This window comes from Fundulus heteroclitus, chromosome 23, assembly GCF_011125445.2.
Source record: "Fundulus heteroclitus isolate FHET01 chromosome 23, MU-UCD_Fhet_4.1, whole genome shotgun sequence".
NCBI classification, from domain to species: Eukaryota; Metazoa; Chordata; class Actinopteri; order Cyprinodontiformes; family Fundulidae; genus Fundulus; species Fundulus heteroclitus.
In genome coordinates this window covers 3660967-3683180 of record NC_046383.1, presented here as the reverse complement: position 1 = coordinate 3683180, position 22214 = coordinate 3660967, and the positions used below count along the sequence as shown (strand labels likewise).

General features: G+C 40.9%; 1 protein-coding gene across 7 annotated transcripts in view; it reads left to right on the top strand.

Annotated features, from left to right (window-relative positions):
- The first annotated feature begins 2278 nt into the window (after nucleotides 1-2278).
- pcdh19 (protocadherin 19) overlaps nucleotides 2279-22214 on the top strand; it is an 84050-nt gene continuing 64114 nt past the window's right edge. For 2 of the 7 annotated variants that reach the window (XM_012861796.3, XM_012861795.3), the window contains exons 1-2: nucleotides 2279-5483; nucleotides 10448-10580. In XM_012861796.3, the coding sequence (XP_012717250.1) occupies nucleotides 3352-5483; nucleotides 10448-10580 (2265 nt within the window). In that variant the 5' untranslated portion in view covers nucleotides 2279-3351. Of the gene's footprint in view, nucleotides 5484-10447; nucleotides 10794-22214 lie in introns of all 7 variants that reach the window. The other 5 variants (XM_012861793.3, XM_012861792.3, XM_012861797.3 and 2 more) reach the window with 4 other exon arrangements.

Here is a 22214-nt window from a genome sequence, read left to right as displayed (position 1 = left end):
TCATAGTATCCCCATCAAAGACAACCCAAGGCATAGCAAACTTTGCTGCTGCTTTAGTCCTCCAGACCAGCAGAGGGCCTCCAAGGGATCTTAATAAAAAAATATACATATTTAGACTTTCAATTTCTGTTTAAGGACGAGCCTACTTAAAATGATAATTATAAAAGTTTGTGAATAGTCAGATATAAGGTATTGAAATGTATGTACAACTATATAGAATTTAAAATCCTTAAATTAAAAAATGAATTAAAAGATCAGACAAATGTACTAGTTGTAATTATATATAAATACATATTTGTAGTTTGATAGTTATGCTGGTGGTTATTTAATGTCCCATAATTTAGTACTTTCTCTGCCAGTAACGTCATATTATTTAACAAATAAATATCTATTTTACATGGTAACAAGTTTTACAGAACCTAAAAACATAATTTAACCTTCTATCGGTGCGTTTATTATTTCTTTCAGACCCGGTCCAAGATATATCCAAATCAAGCTGACGCTTGAGAACTCCTGGCCAGCTGGGGGCGCCATTCAAGTGTGTAGATCTCAAAACTTAAAATTTGTAGTTACATTTATCAAGAATAACCTTTTTTTTTATTATGAATAGTAAAATAACAAAAAAGATTCTTTAACGAATGATTATTTATTATTTTAAATTCAAAAGAACTGACAAGTGCAGTAGCTGTGATAATACAGGGGGAAATATTCACATTTCAATAGCTGTGGCAATGTTTACAGAGTAATTTCACTATTGTGACAATTTTCTGTATTGAATAGTTGAGTAATATAAAATGAACATTTCTGGTGCTATGGTTGCTGGAGGGATAGTTCATGATTCTTTAAGTGAGGTTCTGTTAAAAGGTTCTAAATAGTTAATACCTTGCCTGGTGTAGATCATTCTCTCGGGGTCTTTACTTTGTACAAATCCAGGTAAGTTGGGTCCAAAGACTGAGGCTAACTGCAGGTCAGACAGCAAACAGGACCACAGTTAACTGCTACCTTTGGAAACAGTTCATCACAAAAACGTCTCATTTTTATTTACACAACCCTTATTTTCTGAACTTTAAACTGTTTTCATGTTTGCATTGGATAGGCTTTTACGGAGAATTGGAGGAGTATTTACATAATACACAGACATTTTGGTGTGGGGGTGTCACTAGTGATCTCACTCTGTGAAACACTGAAATTTAAACATAAAAACATTTGCTACACCCTAAAAATCAATTAAAGTGTTCCCTCCAGCTCCTCTAAAATATTTGTTTTTTAACACCACCAACTTTCATATCAGACATTTGTTTTTACTGGAAATGCTTTCGATGTTCTGTTCGCAGAACATGTTTCGTACAAGAGGATCGTTGTTTCTGCACTGCCTCCAGAAACGAATAATAATCAGTTTCTGTTCACCTAATGCAAGACAACGACCGTTTAAAGCTTCATAACACAGTGTTTGCATGAACAGCATTAACATTTTTTTTTTGTGTGTTGGAGCTCTGAAAGTAGAAGTACAGCTTGATCTTGATGCTTCTTGAACCAGCCATGGGTTTCCACCTGCAGGTCCAGCTAATCTGGATTTATAACAAATAAAGATGCCAAGAGAGCAATCTACTGCAGGCATGATATAAGCTGTGAATAACCTTTAGCAGAACTTCACTCTAAAAGTCCTGAACTACTAATTTATTTCAAACAATGCTCACAAATTCAAATCTGCCGGGGGCCTCTTTGACCGTGTCCGATCACCACGACCTCGACTTGAATTGTTCTCGTGTTCTGCGGAAACCACCTGCTCTACTGAGGAGCTGACAAACTTTAAAAATCGCAGCAGTGCGCACAACCCCACTGGTGAAACTGTGTGGTAAAATTGTGACTAGAAAGAGATTCGTGGTGCTTGTTGCAGAAAGGAAAACGAGCACAATTTACCCCTCATAACCTCTCCTCCGCTGCGCCTCTGCTGCATTAAGAATGCTGTTCCTCTTCTTTTTCTCTCTCTCTCTCTCTCCTGCGGCCCCCAAGAGAGCCCACTCTCAGAGATCCCCTCCCACAGTGACCCCCCTCTACCGACCCACCAGACCCCTTCTTTTGGGAGCAGCAGTAACGACCATCTGATATCGTGTTTAACGTGTACACCATAATTGCCTGTAGACTCTTCCATCTGCAGGAGAACAGGTAGTTGGCCGCGTTTCATTGCTCTACTTCGCCCCACCCACCAGCAGCTCCGGCCCTCCTGAGTAACCCCTGATTGGCTGAGGGGATTGCGGGTCCTGAGACTGAGCGCTCAGCTCGGAGCTGCGCGTCTGCCAGTGTGCACCAGCGAAGCGAGAGGAGCGCTTGTTGGAGTCAACTAGACAGCCTACTGGCAACGAGTGGTGATTTCTTTTTTTCCCATCCCTCTCTGCCTCAGTCAGGCTGGATATAGGCTACTGCGCTGCAGTTTCTTTGCAGCTACACATAAAATGCGTTTTGAACGTACAGTAAGCTCTGGCTTCGTTTCATCCCAACTGGCTGCATTTTCAACGGATTTCTTTTGCTTTTTGTGCGCCTGGACTATTGACTGGGATCGGTTTTAGCTTTCCAAGTGAGATGCGAGGGAATTAATTAGGGAGTGAAAGCTTGAAGACTTGTGGGGGAGGTTGAAAGAGGGACTAAATCTGCTGGAAATGAAAAGGTAATCGGGGGTTTGAGTGATGTGATGAGACATTCCTGCAACTGCACCCCTTTTACGCAAAAAAAAAAAAGATATCCGGACTGTTGAATATTTCCTTGCCTGCAGATCCTTTTTTTCATTAAATGCGCTTTTCAAGAGGATTTCTTTTAGCACTGCTTGTAATTGAAAAACTGATTCTATCCAAAAAAGGACGACCTTAAAATCGACCCCCTGTCAGGTCGGGGCGGTGAAATTCACACAGACTTTTCAGCTCCATCACTCCATCTGCGCGATAGACATAGATTTCTGTGGACTTGAGTCTGCAGCATTTTCTCCTCCCCTTTTTGCTCTTAAAATGGACACTTCAACATATGTATGGTACGTAAGATCAGTTTTTTGCTTGTTGAGAGCTGCGCGGATTTCCACGGCAAAATTTCAACTGTGAGAAGATTCAGCATGTTTTTACTATTCTGTCGCCCTCAGTGTTTCTCTCGCTGCAGCAGACCGGAGGATGTGCTCTGCCTGAGAAGAATAAACTAGGCTTAGGCACTTGTTAGAATTAGAACTCTTTGACTGCAGATATTTAAAAGAAACTTAATTCTTTTAATGAGACGATTCGTCTGCGCGTTTTTTTCTCCTATTTTGACGCGCATCCCTGTGCGTAATTCTCCAGAAAAACTCAACAGGTTCAGCAGCAAGCCCCGGAGATGGAATTAATACAACTAACCGCCTTTTCCCTTTTATTCTGGGTTGGAACCGAGGCTGTTATCAACTTGAAATATGGAATAAACGAGGAGATGAAGCCCGGGTCGGTGATCGGGAACGTTACGAGGGACGCGCTCAAGCAGGGCTTTCAGATTGCACCGCAGCCCCCTTACTTGAGGGTAATTTCCAATTCAGAACCGCGATGGGTGGAACTCAGCCCGGCCGGGATTCTTACAACCCAGATGAAGATAGATCGGGATGTAGTTTGCAGACAGAACCCGAAGTGCATTATTTCTTTAGAAGTGATGTCAAACTCCATGGAGATCTGCGTAATTAAAGTTGAAATCGAGGATTTGAACGACAACGCGCCCCGGTTCCCAACGAGTCACATTGACTTAGAAATTTCTGAGAACGCATCCCCTGGTACCAGGTTTCCCCTAGAGGGTGCGAGCGATCCGGACTCGGGGATCTTCGGAGTGCAGTCATATTCCATCACCCCAAACGAGCTTTTCGGACTAGAAATAAAAACCAGAGGGGACGGATCCAAGATCGCAGAGCTTGTTGTGCAGAAATCTTTAGACAGAGAGACCCAGTCTCACTATACGTATGAAATCAGCGCAGAGGACGGAGGAGAACCTCCAAAGATAGGCGCGGTCCAGTTAAACATTAAGGTGATAGATTCTAATGACAACAACCCCGTTTTTGACGAGCCAGTTTACACGGTGAATGTGATGGAGAACTCCCCCGTCAACACATTAGTCATAGACCTGAACGCCACGGATCCTGACGAGGGCACTAATGGAGAGGTTGTGTACTCGTTCAACAGTTACGTCACTGAGAAAACAAGAGAGGCTTTCAAAATTGACCCCAGGACGGGTATCATCACTGTCAATGGCGTGTTGGATTACGAGGCCACGCAGATCTACGAGATCGACGTCCAGGCCAAAGATCTGGGTCCCAACTCCATCCCCGCTCACTGCAAAGTAACAGTGAATGTGATGGACACAAACGACAACCCACCTGTGATCAGCCTGCTCTCGCTGAACACAGAGATGGTGGAAGTGAGTGAGAATGCACAGCGTGGGTATGTGATTGCGCTGGTGAGGGTGTCAGATAAGGACTCGGGGGCCAACGGGAAAGTGAAATGCACCCTGCAGGGGAACGTTCCCTTCAGGCTGCAAGAGTATGAGAGCTTCTCCACCATATTGGTCGATGGGAGGCTGGACAGAGAGCAGAAGGACACCTTCAACCTGACCATCCAGGCGGAAGACAGCGGCATCCCGCAGTTGCGAGCCACCAAATCTCTGGTGGTCAAAGTCACAGATGAGAATGACAATCCGCCCCACTTCCTAAAGCCCCACTATCAAGAGATGGTGATGGAGAACAACCTCCCAGGTTCCTGTCTGCTAGCAGTGTCCGCACAGGACCCAGATCTGGGCATGAATGGCACAGTCTCATACTCCATTGTCCCTGGTGAGATTAAGCACATGGATGTAAACACGTATGTGAGCATAAACCCTTCAGGCCGCATTTACTCCATGAGATCATTCGATCATGAATACACTAGGACTTTTGATTTCAAAGTTCTGGCAAGAGACAACGGCAACCCGTCCTTGTCCAGTAACGCCACAGTTCGTATTGTGGTGCTGGACGTTAATGACAACACGCCCGTAATGACAAACCCTCCACTGGTCAACGGGACAGCAGAGGTCTCCATCCCAAGGAATGCCGGAGTGGGGTATATGGTTACCCAGGTGAAAGCTGATGACTATGATGAGGGGGAGAACGGGCGGCTGACCTACACCATCTCAGAGGGTGACAGGGCCTTCTTTGAAATTGACCAGGTGAACGGAGAGGTACGTTCCACCAGGATGTTTGGGGAGAACGCCAAGTCCACCTATGAAATCACAGTGGTGGCGAGGGATCACGGCAAGCCCTCCCTCTCTGCCTCAGCCTACATTGTGGTGTACCTCTCCCCGAACCTGAACGCCCAGGAGACCATCGGACCCGTCAACCTGTCTCTCATATTCATCATCGCCCTGGGCTCCATTGCCGCCATCCTCTTCATCACTATGATCTTTGTCGCTGTCAAGTGCAAGAGGGACAACAAGGAGATCCGGACATACAACTGCAGGTACCGAATGAACACAAAACATGTGAATGTCAGGGTTCCTACAAATTGTATGTTTTAAATTTTAACACTTTTCTAGAATCAAGAATGTTTAGCCAGTGGCGGCTTTGACATGAATGGGGCCCTGGGCAACCCCATCCTTCTATCCCAGTTTTTATACTTTTACACTAAGATTGCTCTAATGCCCCAAAAACATTATAACGTCTCTGTTTTATGTTCTCACAAAAATGACAAAGGTTTAAGAAGATTTACACTGTGTTTAGGTTGAGGTTAAATCCATTTCTATATTTTATGCTTTGAACTCAACATGGTAAAAAAATCAATTTTACCTTAAAGCATTAAATCAACTCTTTAGTTTAGCATTGATTGATGAGAAGCTGTGACATCAGCCAGTCACATTACTTGTTTTCTTCCACTGTTTCCTTTGTGCACTATGCATTCAAACCCTATTAAAGGAACATGGAAATCAAAACAAATATATTTGTATCAACTTTCATCCCACAATGAACAGAACTATATTAATATAATTTTTGCTAATTGCCCCACCCTAACAGAATAGCACCCTGGGTGATGAGCCATATTTAAAAACAGTACTGGTTTCAGCAATGTCCATATAATAAAACAAATTACTTTTAATTGCAAAATGCTCCTCAGCATTCTAAAAATTAGCTTAAAACTGATCTAAGAGACTTTTAAAAGCTAAATATCCAGTGAAAAGCCCTTTATTTTTTAGAAATCAAGAATATATTGGATAATAAAAACAGTACTGATGTTGGAACACTTCTTTTTTCCATTCGTCTCAAAACTTAAAATTATAAAATGAAATTCCAAACTTCAGAATCTGGGAGTTTATTAAAACATTCTGCATATGTGAGTTGCAAAACATTTACCTAGTTTGGTTTTATTTTTTTATGTGACGTAATGCTTCTGATATGTCAGTGTGGGAGAGGGCTATTTCATTTATTATTTTGGCATACGGACGCTTTTCAAAATCTCCCTCTACATCTTGTCAAATATGGCTTAACACGGCTTAGATTGCCCTACATTAGTTACGGACACTTTAAATAATAGCTGGAGATGTGGGTCATTCTTTTCTTTTCTAAGAAAGGTTTTATAGATCATTTTAGGAATGACAGGTCTAGTTTAAAACCCTGATCTTAGAGCCCATAGAGGCACAACAAAAACAGTGACATTTTCTTGTTCCCATTTTTAACAAGCAGGCATTAAATAATGTACTCTAAGTATGAATTGAGTCCTTTATTCTGAAATTATTCTAAAATTGAATTTTTTTGTCCTTTAGATAAGTCAAATTCCTTATTTTCCAGACTATGTAGGAACCCTGGAATGTGTGTGTGTGTCTGTGTGCCAGTTGACAGTGCATTGCTTTTTATCATGCAGCATGTAGAGGGCCTGTAAGTGAGGACTGCAGATCGTTGCCCCCCCCCCTCCCCTCCCCCTCTCTCTTTTCTCAGCTCCACAGCTGAAGTAGACCTAAATGAACCCGACTGCTTTAAATCAGACACATTCTGCTGAGGCCCACTGTTCTACATTAAGGCAAACGGTGATTGATGAATTTAATCCTTCCATTGTAACCAATTGACTCATAAATACGACGGTTCGACTGTCATGTTCAATTTGCGGATGTGTTGCCGGACAATTAACGTCCCGCTGCCTCAATGGCAGTCCCGGACATTTATTATTTAACGTCCACCGTGGCTGATTGGCCGTTATCAGCTTTAATCTGCTGTGATTATGGACAGTCCTCCAGGATCACTCAGATTCCCCTCTGTTTTCATCAAGGCACATCAGAAGGAACTACTCTAAAATAAATGTAGGAGATTAGCCTTGTGCTTTAGAAGATATTATCAGTTACATCAGTGTCATGAACTGTTAGAAGGCAGGTTCATGGATAAAAGCAGCTGATTATTTCCCCCTCTTTTCCTGCATTATGGCAATTCTGTTTTCTTCATCAATCTGAGCATCAGCTCTGGCTTTGAATTCCCCGCATGTGTGACATTACCACTGTAAAATTTACATATAGATTGGATTTGAGAATTTAACCTGAAGCTATAATCATATTTTGTTCTTGGCATAGTTTTGTTGATTTGAGGTTCACGTCATCATTTTTAAAAGGGGAGAAAATACAGAAAAATTACCACAATCTTAGTCAGATTTATTATTCTACTGCGCTGATTGAATGTTTTATTTTTTCCAGATGTTTTCAGCTGCCTAGATTAGATATGGAAATTAAGTATTTCTTGTGTAAAAGCATCAGAAATGATTGCTCTTCCACTTTTCAGGGTTGACCCGGCAAAGTCATATTTGACTAAAAATACTTTTCCAGATGTAATTTTGAATTAGCTTTGATTGAAAATAGACAAAAATAATATGTGAAGTTACAGCTTGATTAAAAAAAATGCTTTTATTTAAATGCCACTCATACATTTTGTGCAGAGAAGACACGGTGACAGACAAACAACAAATCCGAAATTCAAAACTGCTCCCAGTACTTTCCTCTCTCCCATTGTGAGCCCGTCTCCCTGCTGGGAGCTTTAATCAGCGCTGATGTGCTCTGCTTCTCAGTCACCACCTCGAATATGAGGAGCAGTTATCTCCAATTTATTGCTTGTCCTCTGTCAGTCTGTCTCGCTCTGAAGTTCTCTCCTCCAAGATTTCAATTTTGACACAAGGCAGAGAGAACAACATGTGAAAACGATGGATAAAAAGAAGAGGGATGCTGCATTTTCTATCATGTTCTTCCCTCTGAATCATGAAGGAACTTTATAGAGGGTGTGCACTTGTACCAAGATGCAAATTAAAATACAAACAAAAAAAAGTTGCTGCATTAAGGTGAATAACAAAGACCAGTGAGGCAAACGGTGTGACCAGTGGGATAAATACACTTCAGAAAAGTGGCGGGAACAGAGATTGTAATTTCACAGATATCTCTATATTTGCTATGGACTTAATATAATATATAAACCACAGAGATTATCCAATCAAGTTAGATTTAGCCTTCCTGAGTTTGAGTCAGTAGAGATTATAAAATGAAATTTGCAAGAAAACACCAGACATGATGGTAAATATGTCCTGTGAGGGTTGTAGTCATCACTAGACTACTTAACATCTGTTATTCTGTGGAAAAACTGCAAGGCTGTGCAAAGAGTAGACAGTTCCCCCAATGTGAGCATCCTTTGATAAAACAGAGCCAGGCTGCTCATTTGCTCTTATTAAAGTCAAAATGCTCAGCTCCAGTTTGCAGAAGTCACAGAGAGCCGCCGAACAAATTTGAATCTGCAGTTCTCTTGCTTTTCTACATTGTTTGTTGGCCTGCTTGCTAATGACAGAAAAAAAAATGAATATGTGAAGGTTCTGTGCTTTGAATATGATTGCATATACCGGTAGTGCTTCTCAGGTTCAGTGTGTTTCTTTTGTTTTGCCTCTGTGGTTTTGGCATGTTTGCATATTCAGCCTGTTTGTGACATGTTGATTGTTGAGCATGCAAATGCAAACAAACATCTATGATGGCTCCACTGCAAGTCGGGTGTGGTGGGTCACCTCTGTGTGTCGTTCCACACTTACTCAGGGGTTATGAGCAGGGCCGGATTTCAAAAGAATGTGGGCCCAAAGGCTAGTGGTGCCCTACCCACATGGGTTGCTTTTATTCATGCTAAGTACAATATATTCATAGATACATATCAACTTCAAGGTTTTAGAGTGTGCTGGTCATTTAGCTGTTTTGCCGTTTTGTGCCTTTGACCTTTTGGCCATTTCATACCCGATTTTTTTACTTTGACAACCAACAGTTTAAGAACAAGCATATATATATATATATATATATATATATATATATATATATATATATATATATATATATATATATATATATATATATATATATATGACCTTGCCTTTTACATGCTAATGTAAAATTAAGCCTGTTGGGCAGAGTCTCACAGCCGCAGCTCACACTGTATACAGATTAAATCACCTAAAATGTTACAGAGAATAGGTAACACAGAAGAGAACCAGATGAAAGAAGAGAGTAGGAATATCTCCCAACTGCTTTTGTCATCACAGTTTTTACCAAAAATATTGCCATCACTAGATTTTGTAATACATTATAAATTTATATATTTGTGAGGCGCCCAGAACTGTGAGGTTTTAGATTTCTGCATCAGTATACATATACCCTCGCTAGTACCCTGTCACATGTTTGCTATTCAGTCGCATAGAAAACACAATGCTTCATAGTAAACGATGCTTCAGCATCAACTTACACTGCATTTAACACTGTAGTGTACATAATTTATTAAAAAGGCTACCACAAACCACTCAGCATGCACCATGCATGTCACAGATGTACACCACTGCATTTTCACAACCAAATTCAAAGATTGCAGCAATGAGCAAACCTTACTTACTCTCATGAAAAGCTATGCAAACACTCAGTCTGTGCTCATGAAAACATACTAATATTGCGAAGCTTGAAAAAAGCAAAACTTATGTTGCTTAGTTTTTTATTAATTTGGCAAATAGATTGCTTGACTACTTGGGGGAAGTTGTAGAACACTGAATACATATTAAAAATAGCCAATTGAGTCCCTAATTTGGAAAAAGAAATGTATGAGCTGGTAACGAAACAGCAAAAGTTTCATCTTCCTAAAGTAGTAACACGGTGAATCCCTCGCCCTTAATCCTAATACACATGCATTATTAAAAATAGAAGCACATAAAAAGCAACACAGGTATTTAAAAGATGCCTTAGTGTTCCAGAAAATCCACTTAATTTCCTCATGTTTGTTAATACACCAACAGACATGACAAGATAGAAGACAGCATCTTTAAGTCCGGCCCTGGCCATGAGCTTCTGCCTGGCGCCCTACCCAGCATGACGGAGTCGAGGCTTTTTGACTGTGTGGGCTTGGTTGGGGAAGACAGAGCACTGCTTTATTGAGTCTGTTCAGTTTCTTCTACTTGCGCAGGGTGGCGGAGTACTCCTACGGCAACCAGAAAAAATCCAGCAAGAAGAAGAAGCTGAGCAAGAATGACATCCGCCTGGTGCCGCGAGACGTCGAGGAGACAGACAAGATGAATGTGGTGAGTTGCTCATCTCTCACCTCTTCGCTCAACTACTTCGACTACCACCAGCAGAGCCTGCCGCTGGGCTGCAGGCGCTCCGAGAGCACCTTCCTCAACGTGGAGAACCAGAACTCACGCAATGCGGCCCCCAACCACGGCTATCAGCACTCGTTCACAGGGCAGGGTCACCAGCAGCCAGACCTCATCATCAACGGCATGCCACTGCCAGAGGTGAGATACAATCCAATGTGCTATGTCCTTGATCTTTGGCCGGACTGCTTTGGCTGTCAGGGTGTAGTATAAAGAGAAAATTGATGTAACGCATTGAAGCAGCAAAAAAAAAAATAACTTTGAACATTAAGTTTTTCACCCGGTGTAATTAAAAGATCTCCTGGGTCAAACTAAATCCTAACAAAGCAAACCTCTCTCAAGACGTCCTAAGATCTGTAGATATCCCATTGCACCAAAGCATATAGTGTCAGTGAAATATTTGTTGCTGATGGAAAAGCTGAGCTATTCGAAATGGCAATGTGTCAGTTGAGTGGAATCCTTCAAGGCATTTCAAGGTGCCCATACGCTGGAGCCGACCAGTGATGAGAACGCTTTGCCAAGCACAATTTGGAGGCCTGACAAAGTGGATTATTTGGCCTCTCTCACTGCACTTGTTTACTTTCTTTCTTTCTTTCTTTCTTTCTTTCTTTCTTTCTTTCTTTCTTTCTTTCTTTCTTTCTTTCTTTCTTTGTTTCTTTCTTTCTTTCTCTGTCTCTCTGTCTCTCTCTCCCTCTCTTTCTTTTTCACTCTGTTTGGATGTGTGCTGAGTAACTGCAAAACGAACAAGAGTTTGTGCACCTGCCAGATGTATTGACTCGGCTAATCAGCTCCACCACACATCATTTCAGGGGCTAACAGAAAGAGTAATCATTGCTTGAATCTGTATGTCATCGGATCCGATTGGCTGCAGCATTTGCCGCATGGCCGCTTTGCACGGTGAGCCGTCGAATTGCCCCGACGTGCCACATATTGCTCCGGCAGAGCAAAGAAGGTCTGACTTGAAAGGCTATTCAAGCTGACAGGTGTATGCCGAGCGGCTGATCTTTAGTTTATGGATTTCTCTATGTATGAACTCTTCTATTGGATTCTTTTGGCAATCTCCCTCCTTCTGTTCTTGACCCACTTCTCTCATGGGGCATCGGGACATTTCTGTGTGTCCGAGAGAAAGAAAGTGCATCAGTCCGTGTGTTTTTATGAGTTTGTGTGTCATGCTTACTCATATAAAAATCTCTACCACACACACACATACACATCTTCCTGAAATTGATGAGTCCAATCTCCGTTTGACATTCAGTGTGGGGAGAGTGGGGTGTGTTGGCTTGGGAGTGGAGGTCTTAAAACAAGAAACACAGGATGGATATTGATATATTGAGCGGATGATCCAGAGAGATCCAGGCACTATTGGACACTGAGGGGTCAATGAGACCTACTTACAGGCATGCTGATTTACTGGGCTTGTCTGAGCTGCTCTGTGTGAGCGTGTGGGTTGGAATAACACAGGTGGAAGGGATGAGAAAGTGTTATTGGGGTGTTGTCCTGTGGTGCTATGTGGTCAGTGGGGGATCGTATATATATATATATATATATATATATATATATATATATATATATATATATATATATATATATATATATATATATATATATATATATATGTGTGTGTGTGTGTGTGTGTGTGTCTTGTCTTGGCAGCTTTGGGAAATGGCATGAGCCAGGTCATATTCAGTGTCGTGTGAGATTTCCTTTGCAAAAGGGGGAAAGAGGGCAGGAAGTAATTTGGACAATTATTAAGAGGCAAAGACAATGTGTAAACAAGTAGAAAACCTAAAGAAATAGAACAGAACCATGGAAATGGCAACTGGTCACCCAAATTGTACCTAACCATTGTTGCTGTGTTCCTTCTGTTTTATGTGTCAGCCCATTTTCTACTTAACTGTAGGTGTTTAAACCATCCATCGCTTTAATTTTAGTATTATCATTAAATTGAGGCATTAAATTTCATAAAGTGGTAAAATCTCTCTTACGGCTTAATTTAATAGTATATTACTTTCAGAATATGTGTAATCTACCATATTCCCAGTTATCTTGGTCCTAATTCAGATTCGAGACAGAGTGGGATCCCTGAGCAAACACAAACAACTCTTGCTGGTAAATATTACATATTGGAGACATAAAACCCTATTTACTCACAGTAAACCGTTAAAGCAGGTACAAAACACTCCTCTGCAGACAGCTCAATTTTCTGAACCAAAAAGTTGCATATGAAACGTGCAAAACAACAAAGGATGAAAAAGTGAATGGGTGTAATAACCAGCACCGAAGAAAACGACAAACAAAACAACAAAAATTGTAAAAGTATTACATGTAGCAATCCAGAAGCAGTGATTGTGTGCTTGTGCAGGTCATTGTCGCAGCCAAGGAACTAAATATTTGATATCAGTGCACAAAGATATCAAATATTTCTTGCATTGTTGCGCGTCTGTGGCTGAAGCATCCAATAAAACCGCATTAGACTCAGGATTAGGGCTCCGGTTATTTGTTTCGGCTAATGAAAAAGAGGAGAGGAAGACAAATAGGAGAGGAGATTGATTTTGATGATTCATTATGCAAAGCTCGGAGTTGTCTTGATGGAGCGGCGTGAGGGCAGATAGACAGATAAGGAGGGTGAATCTCGAGTCCTAATGCCAGGTGTCCACGTTTTCTCATTTTCTAAGGGCCAGTTGATTGGCCTGATAGAGGCCGGAGCTGTTTAGCATGCAGCTTCCACCTCGCTCCTTCTTACACTTGATGTTGACAAACATCTCTTTGACCCAGTCTGTGCACAGTTTATCTGGACTAAGAAAAAAAAAAGCAACTATGTGTGTGAGATCGGCAAAGTAGGGAAGAGTGGCAGCGAGAGCACGCCTTAGACTCCAACAGAGTAACCCCACAAAACGGCAGTTGTCATTGTTTTCTCCTCCCCACTGTGACATTTGTCAGAGACAGAAGCCATCCTCTATGTACAGATGCGGCTCCTAAATAAAAAATGTGTTTAGTTTAATTATAATTCCATTTATAGAACAAACAAACGGCAGTGGAATGACTGATAATTGCTTTGTTGCAACGAGCGGGCTCGGGCTTGAAACCACTCGACCCCACAAGGACTTGACCCGTATCCCCCTGACTGGATAGGACGCAACAAGCGGCTGTGTGGTTGCGATTGGAGTGCATGTCTTGCTCCCCTAAAAGAACATTTTGATCCTGGGGTCAACCTTATAATTACATGTGATTCATTTATCAGCAATTTGAAAATTAGAAAGCGGTCACAATAGAAAAAGCTTTTACTTTTAAAAAAAGTTGATATTTGAATGTCTAGCGATAGTGATCAGTGCGTAGTTAGATTTTCTGTCAGGCAAAGACCAACATTCTAGAGATCAAACTAAAAAACAATATGTTGTGAAATTATATTTAGGATATAAATATGAAAAGAAATAAACAATACTTACAAATAAATAAATGGTTTTTGATGTACTTGTTCCCTTTTCCAATCCCAGTAGTAATCAACCAATTGTCAGGGTCATGAGCAGTGATTAAATAAAAAGGTTTGGTAGGGCGCACTAGAAGTCATAGATTACCACAAAATGATAAATGCTACTTAAACATTTATCCGTCGATGCTCGTATTCCTGCTGCTGGATTTTTTTTTTTAAGTCCTGTCGGTTCAGTCCAAGTTCTATTATCCGCTTTTTTTTTATCCTCAAGCAAAAGTTGCGTGGAACTATTAATCATTTATATTGGAGTGACATTCGTAAACCCAAAATAGGGAATGCTGAATCTTCTTAAGTAAGACACATTTGATGAGAGAACAGATGGGCTAAGTTTTTGTTTGTGATTTATGTCGACTGTGTCTGTACTTCTTTCCTGCAGTTGTACCGTTAACAAGTCGCCACTGGTCAGGGGTGTCTTCCCTCGTTACTTTTTGGGTCAGATAAGTCTGGGAGCAACTTCCCTAACAAATGTAGATCCTTTAACGCTGAGATTTCTAAAAGACCTTTCTTAATCCACTTGGCCCCATGACAGACAGAGGTTGAAAAGTCAATAGGATAAAAAAGACCAATTTTGCTGTGATATGTTCAGCCTTCCTGTTATCTGCCAATCTTACTCTTCCTTGCTGTCTCTCAGCCTGAATAAACTACCGACATGTCTCAACATGTAAAGCAAAAGTGCAGTTTCCTTTTAAATTGCTGCTAGCTCCCAGGCTTTTAACTGAGGATTAACATACGGTATGAACTGATACTGAACATAGCTAAAGCATACTCTTCTTTACTTAGGAGGAGTTTCCACATCGAAGAGTGTTGCTGCCATTGTGATGTGGTGCATTAACTGGCCTGATTTGTTTTATGGAGCTGTTAATTGTTTCTTTTTTTTTTACTTTGATCTTTCTATTTTTCTTTCTCTCTGTTGAAGTGTTGCAGTTTCCCACTGGCCGGTCACCAATTAGGGTCGCTGAAGCTAAAAATATGCTGTTCTTTGTCACTAGCCCGTTTCTATGGTCTCTAGTCCGCATTGACAGTTGGGATTTGCTCATATAGTAAATAAGGATACAGATTTATTTTTAGTCATAATTTATGTGTGTGATTAATTCAGAGTTCTGCTCTGTTGTTAGTATATGTGGGCCAGTGAGCATCCTGCATATTTCGCAGCAGCTGGAGTCGGGCTTTTCCTCTCAAAGACACACAGACACTGCAGACTCGGCCAAGATAACAGTGACAGGTCTCCCTGAAGGCTTCATACCTGCAGTTACATTGTGTGTATTGCATTGTCTCTTGTGACAATGTAAGCCTGTAGATTCCTCCTTAAACATGACTACCCATTGTCTTTAAAAGCATCAGCTGTGAGATGTTTGTGAGACCCGTCTGTGGTAGCACTAATATGAATGCTCACAGGAGAATAAAGTTGTCTTCCATGGCTTAATTATAGTGAATCACTTGGCGGGGGGAGACAATTATACAGTAAAGGAATGGCCTTTGGCTAGAATGTGTTTTTGAATTTGTAATGCTCAGTAAGGCTTCTCACACCTGTGAATCCTGATAATGAGCTGAGCGGGAAAATGAGTGATCCTACTATATCAATTAGCACGATTCAGGTAAGAGAAGGAGGATTTTTCATTTGGAGGGATGATAAATCAATCCGAAAGAGGCAGCGGGTGAATTTTGAAAAAGGTGGATGGAGATCACCCTCCATTGTGCAAGATGTTCAGTATTCAGCTGAGACACAGTCCCACGAGTAAAAGTTATCTGATAACCGACGCATTCTTCCTCCTGATGCTCACGCTGCTGCTCTTCCTGGTCCTGTTTCATGAGTTTTAATGATTTGAATGGCAGTTTCAACTTCAAACGGAAATCCGCGCCGTACATTACTCAAACCAGTCGAGGCCAGCTAGAATAGAAAAAGGGAAAGTGGAACAAATCAGCCAACATGGCCGCGAGTCTTCTTTGTTTTTCTTTCCCTGTAAGTAAGGAGGTTGTTTTTGGTATTTACGTGGGAGGAACAACAGGGAGTGGTTCCATTGAGGCAGCGTATCCCTTTTTGTTGCTTCACATCAGGACAATATGCACGAGAGCATTCAAACGTGTCATATTGAGCATGCAAAATAGATGTCATGCTGTCGGTTCATACTACACATCTGGTAAAGTGCCAATCCCCCCTACACACTCACTCATGAATACCCACCCAGACATTATATTTCTTTTATATTGTCACATTTATTTTAAATAAGGGCTGAGACGTTACCATTTTACGTGATTATAGGGAAGCAACTAAGAAAAACTGTTTTTTTTATTAATCAAACATCAGCACTTCCTCTGAATTCTTTTTTTGTTTGAATATTTTGACATATCCACAGCTGTTACTGTTCTTTGAAAAGTGTTCATAAATATTAAACTTTTTCACACTTAGCCCAATCAAACAAAACCAAAAAGTTTCCTTTTTTTTGCTGGGAAAAAAAAAATCTGCGCGTCATATGGTATTTGAAGCATCCAGCTGTAGGGATGAGATGCAGAGATAAGAAAGGTGGTTAGAGTTAATGAGAGATGGATGGAGCTAAATATAGAGGCAACAGAGGAAGAAAGCTGTTTGAAGCTGCCAAAACTTTGAGTTTGGGGCCATAGTTCACCTGCCCTTGTCACCGTTGGGTAGTTAGGTTTGTTCCTTTTATAGTTGGTTTCTTATTAGTAGCTTCCTGTTTTAGGGAGGTGCAGTTAGTCTGGACCTTTCTGTTCTGTCCTCTCTTTAGGTCCTGTTTTCTTACCGTCTCTGAGTTTTGCTTTGCTCTGTTGATTTTGGGTCTTATATCTAGTTGTGATCTGTTGGTGTATTGCTAATTGGTTTCTGGTCTGTGTTTAGTTCCTGTTCTGCCACTCATTCTCTCTGATTCCTTCTGTTTCTCTTCTCTGATTGCACTAATCTGATTTGTTTCTGGTTCCACTCATCAGTTCTCCTCAGCATATACTCCTCTTTGGGTTCTGTAGTCACTGCTGGTTCCTCTGCTTGACACTGTTCAATCCCGCTCTAGTCTGCTCCATCTAATTCTGCCCACCATCCTTTTTCCTGGTTTGTTTTGTAATAAAAAAGTTTCATGATCTGCAGTTGAAGTTTTTGGATTTTTGGAGCTTGGACTTCGTTTTGCATCATAAAACATCTCTGACTGAGTTGGGGTGTTTTTTCAAAGAAAGAATAGCACAAATTTCAATGTCTAGAAGAGCAAAGCTGATGGAGACATTTACCAAGACACTTGCAGCTGTTGTTAGTGAGAAAGATAGTTCTATACATAGTTTTGAGTGTGTGTGTGTGTGTGTGTGGGGGGGGGGGGGGGGGACATAGTACAAATACAGATTTTAATTAGTATTTTGTAGGAAATGTCATTTTATCCTTCCTCCTCCTGTTGTGCACTGCTTCATGTCGGTATACCACAACCAATCCTCAGTAAAATACATTGGAGTTTGTAATTGTGACATGACAAAGTGTAAAAACACAGAGGAGGTATAAATACTGTATGTTCTTATCTCAGCGGCTGTTCAATTTTAAAACAAAAAAAAAATCTATTAACATTGTGAATCTTCTGAGTAGTCGGGACAGTCGAGCGGATTTTGATAATTTATTCCCAGCTTCTCTTTCATTTCATCTTTGCAGACTGATTCCCTGCAAAATGCTTTCGCTTTGTTTGTTTGCTTGTTTGTTGTCTTCAGCAAGCTGTGATTGACATAAAGTGGAGGACATCACTGCTGGCTGAAAGTGTAACTGGGAGAAAAACAACACAGATAGCAGAGAAGCACAAATTGAAAGCAGAGCCCCTTTTTCTCTCATCTTGTCTCGTCTCTCTTGTTGCAGATGAATGCTCGCGCAGACGTTTGGAAATCCTTTAAAAATGTATACGTTTATCAGCTTTTTATATAAAGATACGCAAGCGTTCCACCTCTACACAACCTCCTTAGTTCTCAACAGTTTGTCAGAGACTAATCATGACAGATATTTTGCAATAAAGGAAGAGCTGCAGAAGTCCTTGATCTTTTATAGTGTGTTTTTAATATATATTTTAACATTTTGAAACCTCAGGAGTTGTATTTTGCATTCTTTAAAGTCTCCTCCTTCTTGAAGCGGTTTGCAAATAATCTTTCATCCCCAGAAGCTCCAGACGAGCTTTGATTTAGCGGCAGACGAACCTGTTAATTATTTAGAGAGGTCATTTGTAAGGCAGCGATTTTAGAAAACGCTCCGCTTTTCAAGTGTCACTGTTTATAAGGTGAAATAAAGCTGTCTGTCAGAAGCAAATTAGCGGAGTGACAGTGATGGACCTGCCATCATCCTCCGCTGGCTCCTCCTATCCTGTTTAAGGCACAGTATGGGTGTGGCTAAGGGTCACTGAGTGACATTACTCAACGAGATGGTTTTCAGGTCCCTGGCAAGCAGTGATGGTTTAACACTCGGTTAGGTTTTTATAGCCCTCACCCGCGAACACCCCCATCACTGCATGTCATCCCCGATGTTGCGGAGGTACAACGAACTGACATAACAGCCGCAGGCAGCCGGTCAGGAGCAGCCGGGCCCGCTGGGTTGCCACCCTCTTGTTAGGATCAGAGCATCCAGCCAGAAGAGCTTAACAGTCAAAACACATGAGTGACAGCGGCTGACGTACGCACGTCACCATGACTATCCTTAACTGCATATGACTTGTACAGATTGTACGGAGGGGGAGTGCGGTAAGGAAAACGCCAAGTCCTGGCAAATTGCAGGGAGAGAAACGTGGAAAAGAGAGGTGCGGGTAGTGGGATCTATTTATAGAACGGCAATGATTTTTCTCAACCTGTGTTTCTGCTGCCTGAAACGTGTTATTTCTCTCTGTAAAATGCAGTGTTCGGATGAGGGCGAGATTATTTTCCACAAATCATCGTGACCTTTAGAGAAAGCCGCTGCATTGTGGGATGTTCATTTGGCTTAAGAATCTATATGAGCCCAAAATTATTCATACCTCTGGCAGGATTAGCTTTAAAGGAATCTTATAATCGGACCAAAATCTTTTTTTTTTCTGATTGGAAGTAATTGTATTGCTTTCGGGTGACTGGCTTGAATATGACGGAGAACCTGTGGAGGGAGCTAAATGTCAGGGTGATGGTAAGAGGCCTTAAAAAAAGACCAGTGGAAACACGCAAAGCTGCTCAGCAATTAGAAGAAAGGTTTGATCGCTGTAAAGCCATTTGTATTGGTTTCATTACATACTAAGAAGGATGTAAATAACATTTGACATAGCATTTTTAATTAGTTTTAAATAAAAAAAAAACATACATTATGTAATTTTTGCTGATGCTACTTTTACTAAGTTTTATCATCTTCAGAGAGATGCTGCTAACAGGTTTTCTTCTAGTATTGCCCTTCGCCATCAGGTCTGACCAGCTGCCCTTTCTTGGCTGCATAAAAGGATCACCACAGCATGATGCTGCCACCGCCATGTGTGATCTTAGTTTCCATCGGCACATAGCGTGTGTTTGTTGGAATTTAGGTCCCACCTGGCCAGAGCATCTTAGTCCCCTGCAGTGCTCCGTAAAATGCTCCAAACATAAGACATTGTTTTATAACATAATTCTGCCTGAAGCGTCCGTAAAACCTTATCCCCAACCTTTCTGGCTGCTCCTTGGTCTTAAAAATTATTTTTGGTCGGTGATGTTTTATAGCGAACCTCTAAGGCCTTCAGAGAACAGTGGGGTTTATACTTTTAAGATTTTTACTTGTAAAACATTTGGAAGACGTTACATCTTTTCGTTCTGCTTCACAATTATACTGTACTTAGTGTTTTTCAGTCACATTAAATACCCCCCCCCCCCCCCCAAAAAAAAATGCAATGAGGTTTGGAGTTGTAACATGATAACCAGCCTTTCTCATCTGCCGTTTGAAATCCCTGCAACAGCAAACATCGGGAGGCATGCTGATAGAAAAGCTGCATCAAATCAACTTTAATCATCCTTCGTCCTCTTGAGATCATTTTACTTGATTTAAGAAACGACTTTTTCAACAAAATGAGGGAAAGCACACTTTAAATTACTTTTAAAAGCTCTATCAAAAAGGCAGAATTAGCTTTCTTGTAAACCCATTAAACGTCAAATGAAGGGGGATTTTTGCGCAGCCAAAAATAGCAACATAATGGTTGCAGCCATCCAGCAATTTATGTTTGCAGGGTCTTTATTGGACGCGAATCTAAATGCAAGAAGGGGTGTAATGGCATTGGGCTTATAGGTTGATGGGTCCACCCGCAAATGAGAAAAGGCTAAATGGAGTGAAGGAAATGGACGTAGTGATGATGTTTATCGCTGGGGAAGGGGGACATCATTATGTACCTTGTTAAGCCCTGCAAGCAATGCTGCGTGGATGTAATTACCCATTTAAATTAGTTTCTTGCAGCGTTGTTTTTTTATTTATTTCTCAAATTAAACTCTCCGACGCAAACACGCCGTTTGCTCCTCTTTAATGGAGATCTCTCAGTGTTCAAGTCCCAACACTGAAGAGGAGAAATGCATCATCAACACAGATTTATTGAGGTCTGCTGAAGTGCTCATATGCAGCCTCTCACACGTTTAGCTGCAAAATTCGTCAAAGACGTCAAGGTCAGCAGTGGGCCACAAAGCTAAAGTGGGGTTAAACCCTATTTCTGTTGTTATTCCCGGGAACACCTTTGACAATCGAGGACTTCAGGAGAATAAAGAAGAACATACCCCCATCTTTCATTCATGCAAATGTTGCTGCCTGTGGTGGAAATGCCTGTATTTACATTATTGGAGCACAGCAAAGGTCAGCTTATACATACAGAAACGCAAACTTTAGGATATAACCTGGAGGAGAATCTCATTTCAGTGTGAGCTCAGAGCACTAGCTGCCATCTTTCCTCGGCTCTCAGAAGCTAGTACATGTTTACGATCACGAAACAATACAAAACCCGGACTCCTTCTTGACATATTTTATTCTGAGTGTGCATGAGAGTAAGACATGTTCTTGCATTTCTTTAGAGAAAGATTTTTGTCCTTTTGTCTGTAACAACCAAAATGGGGAGGAAAAAAAAAGTAAACAAAATGAGTAAAAAGTAATCACAGTTCACTCGTAATGACAATTACGTCTGGCCAAAACTAATTTTCTCCAAATGTGCAGGGAGAAAAGGTATTAATTAGAATTCATGGATATCCGAATTATAATTGTGTTTCTCTTTCCTGTCTTTGTTGTATGACTTGTAGCCACATTATTGTTGGGAGATTTCCCAGGGCTTTGTCCCGAGGGTCGCTGCCTGTTTGAATGGCAGGGGAAGACGGGGGAGGGAGGCAGTTTAACTTAACAATCCTCGCTGCGAAGGAAAACTTTTTTCTTTGCTCTGACACCAGGAAGGAGTGACCTTTCCAAGTGTCCTGAATTTTTTTTTATTTATTTATCTTTTTTTTTTTTTGCTTTGCTTAAAACAAAGCAGGAGCATGTTCGTTAGCATTTCTCCCATCAGATTAAATGTCAACTTCCGCATGCATAATTGGAGAATAGCAAGAAGGGAAATTTAAAGCGAGCGGATGTTGCTGGTAGGTAGACGAGTCCAGATCTCAGGTATTCAGAGACAAATTTCAGCTGATGCAACTGTGTTTTGTAGGTCTAGCTTTCTGTACCGCACATCTCACATCCCCATGTCAAACTGAAACATTAAATACACATGAACACAAATATGATGTAGCGCGTCACCATTTAACCATGTGCCGGTTCTATATGTTTTGATTCAACCAAAAATAACTTCTGTTTAATCAAAAACATTCATACTATAATCAAAAGACAATGTGTAAGAGGAAAATTACTTTCTGTAATGCAACAGATATGCTTTTCAGTAGTCAGGAGTCTGAACAGTTTTTAGAAAAATATGTTTTGCAGATTATGAATGTTAAGAATATCTGCTGACATCAGGAATAGTAGTTGACCATGAAATTAGAAATTTCCTAACTTTAGAAAAAAATCGGAATGATAAAAATTGGAGTTTACAGTTCAGATCTTAAAGAAAACAGGAAATTGGTGTTGGCTGGGAAAAGACTGATTGGTGCATATTTCAATT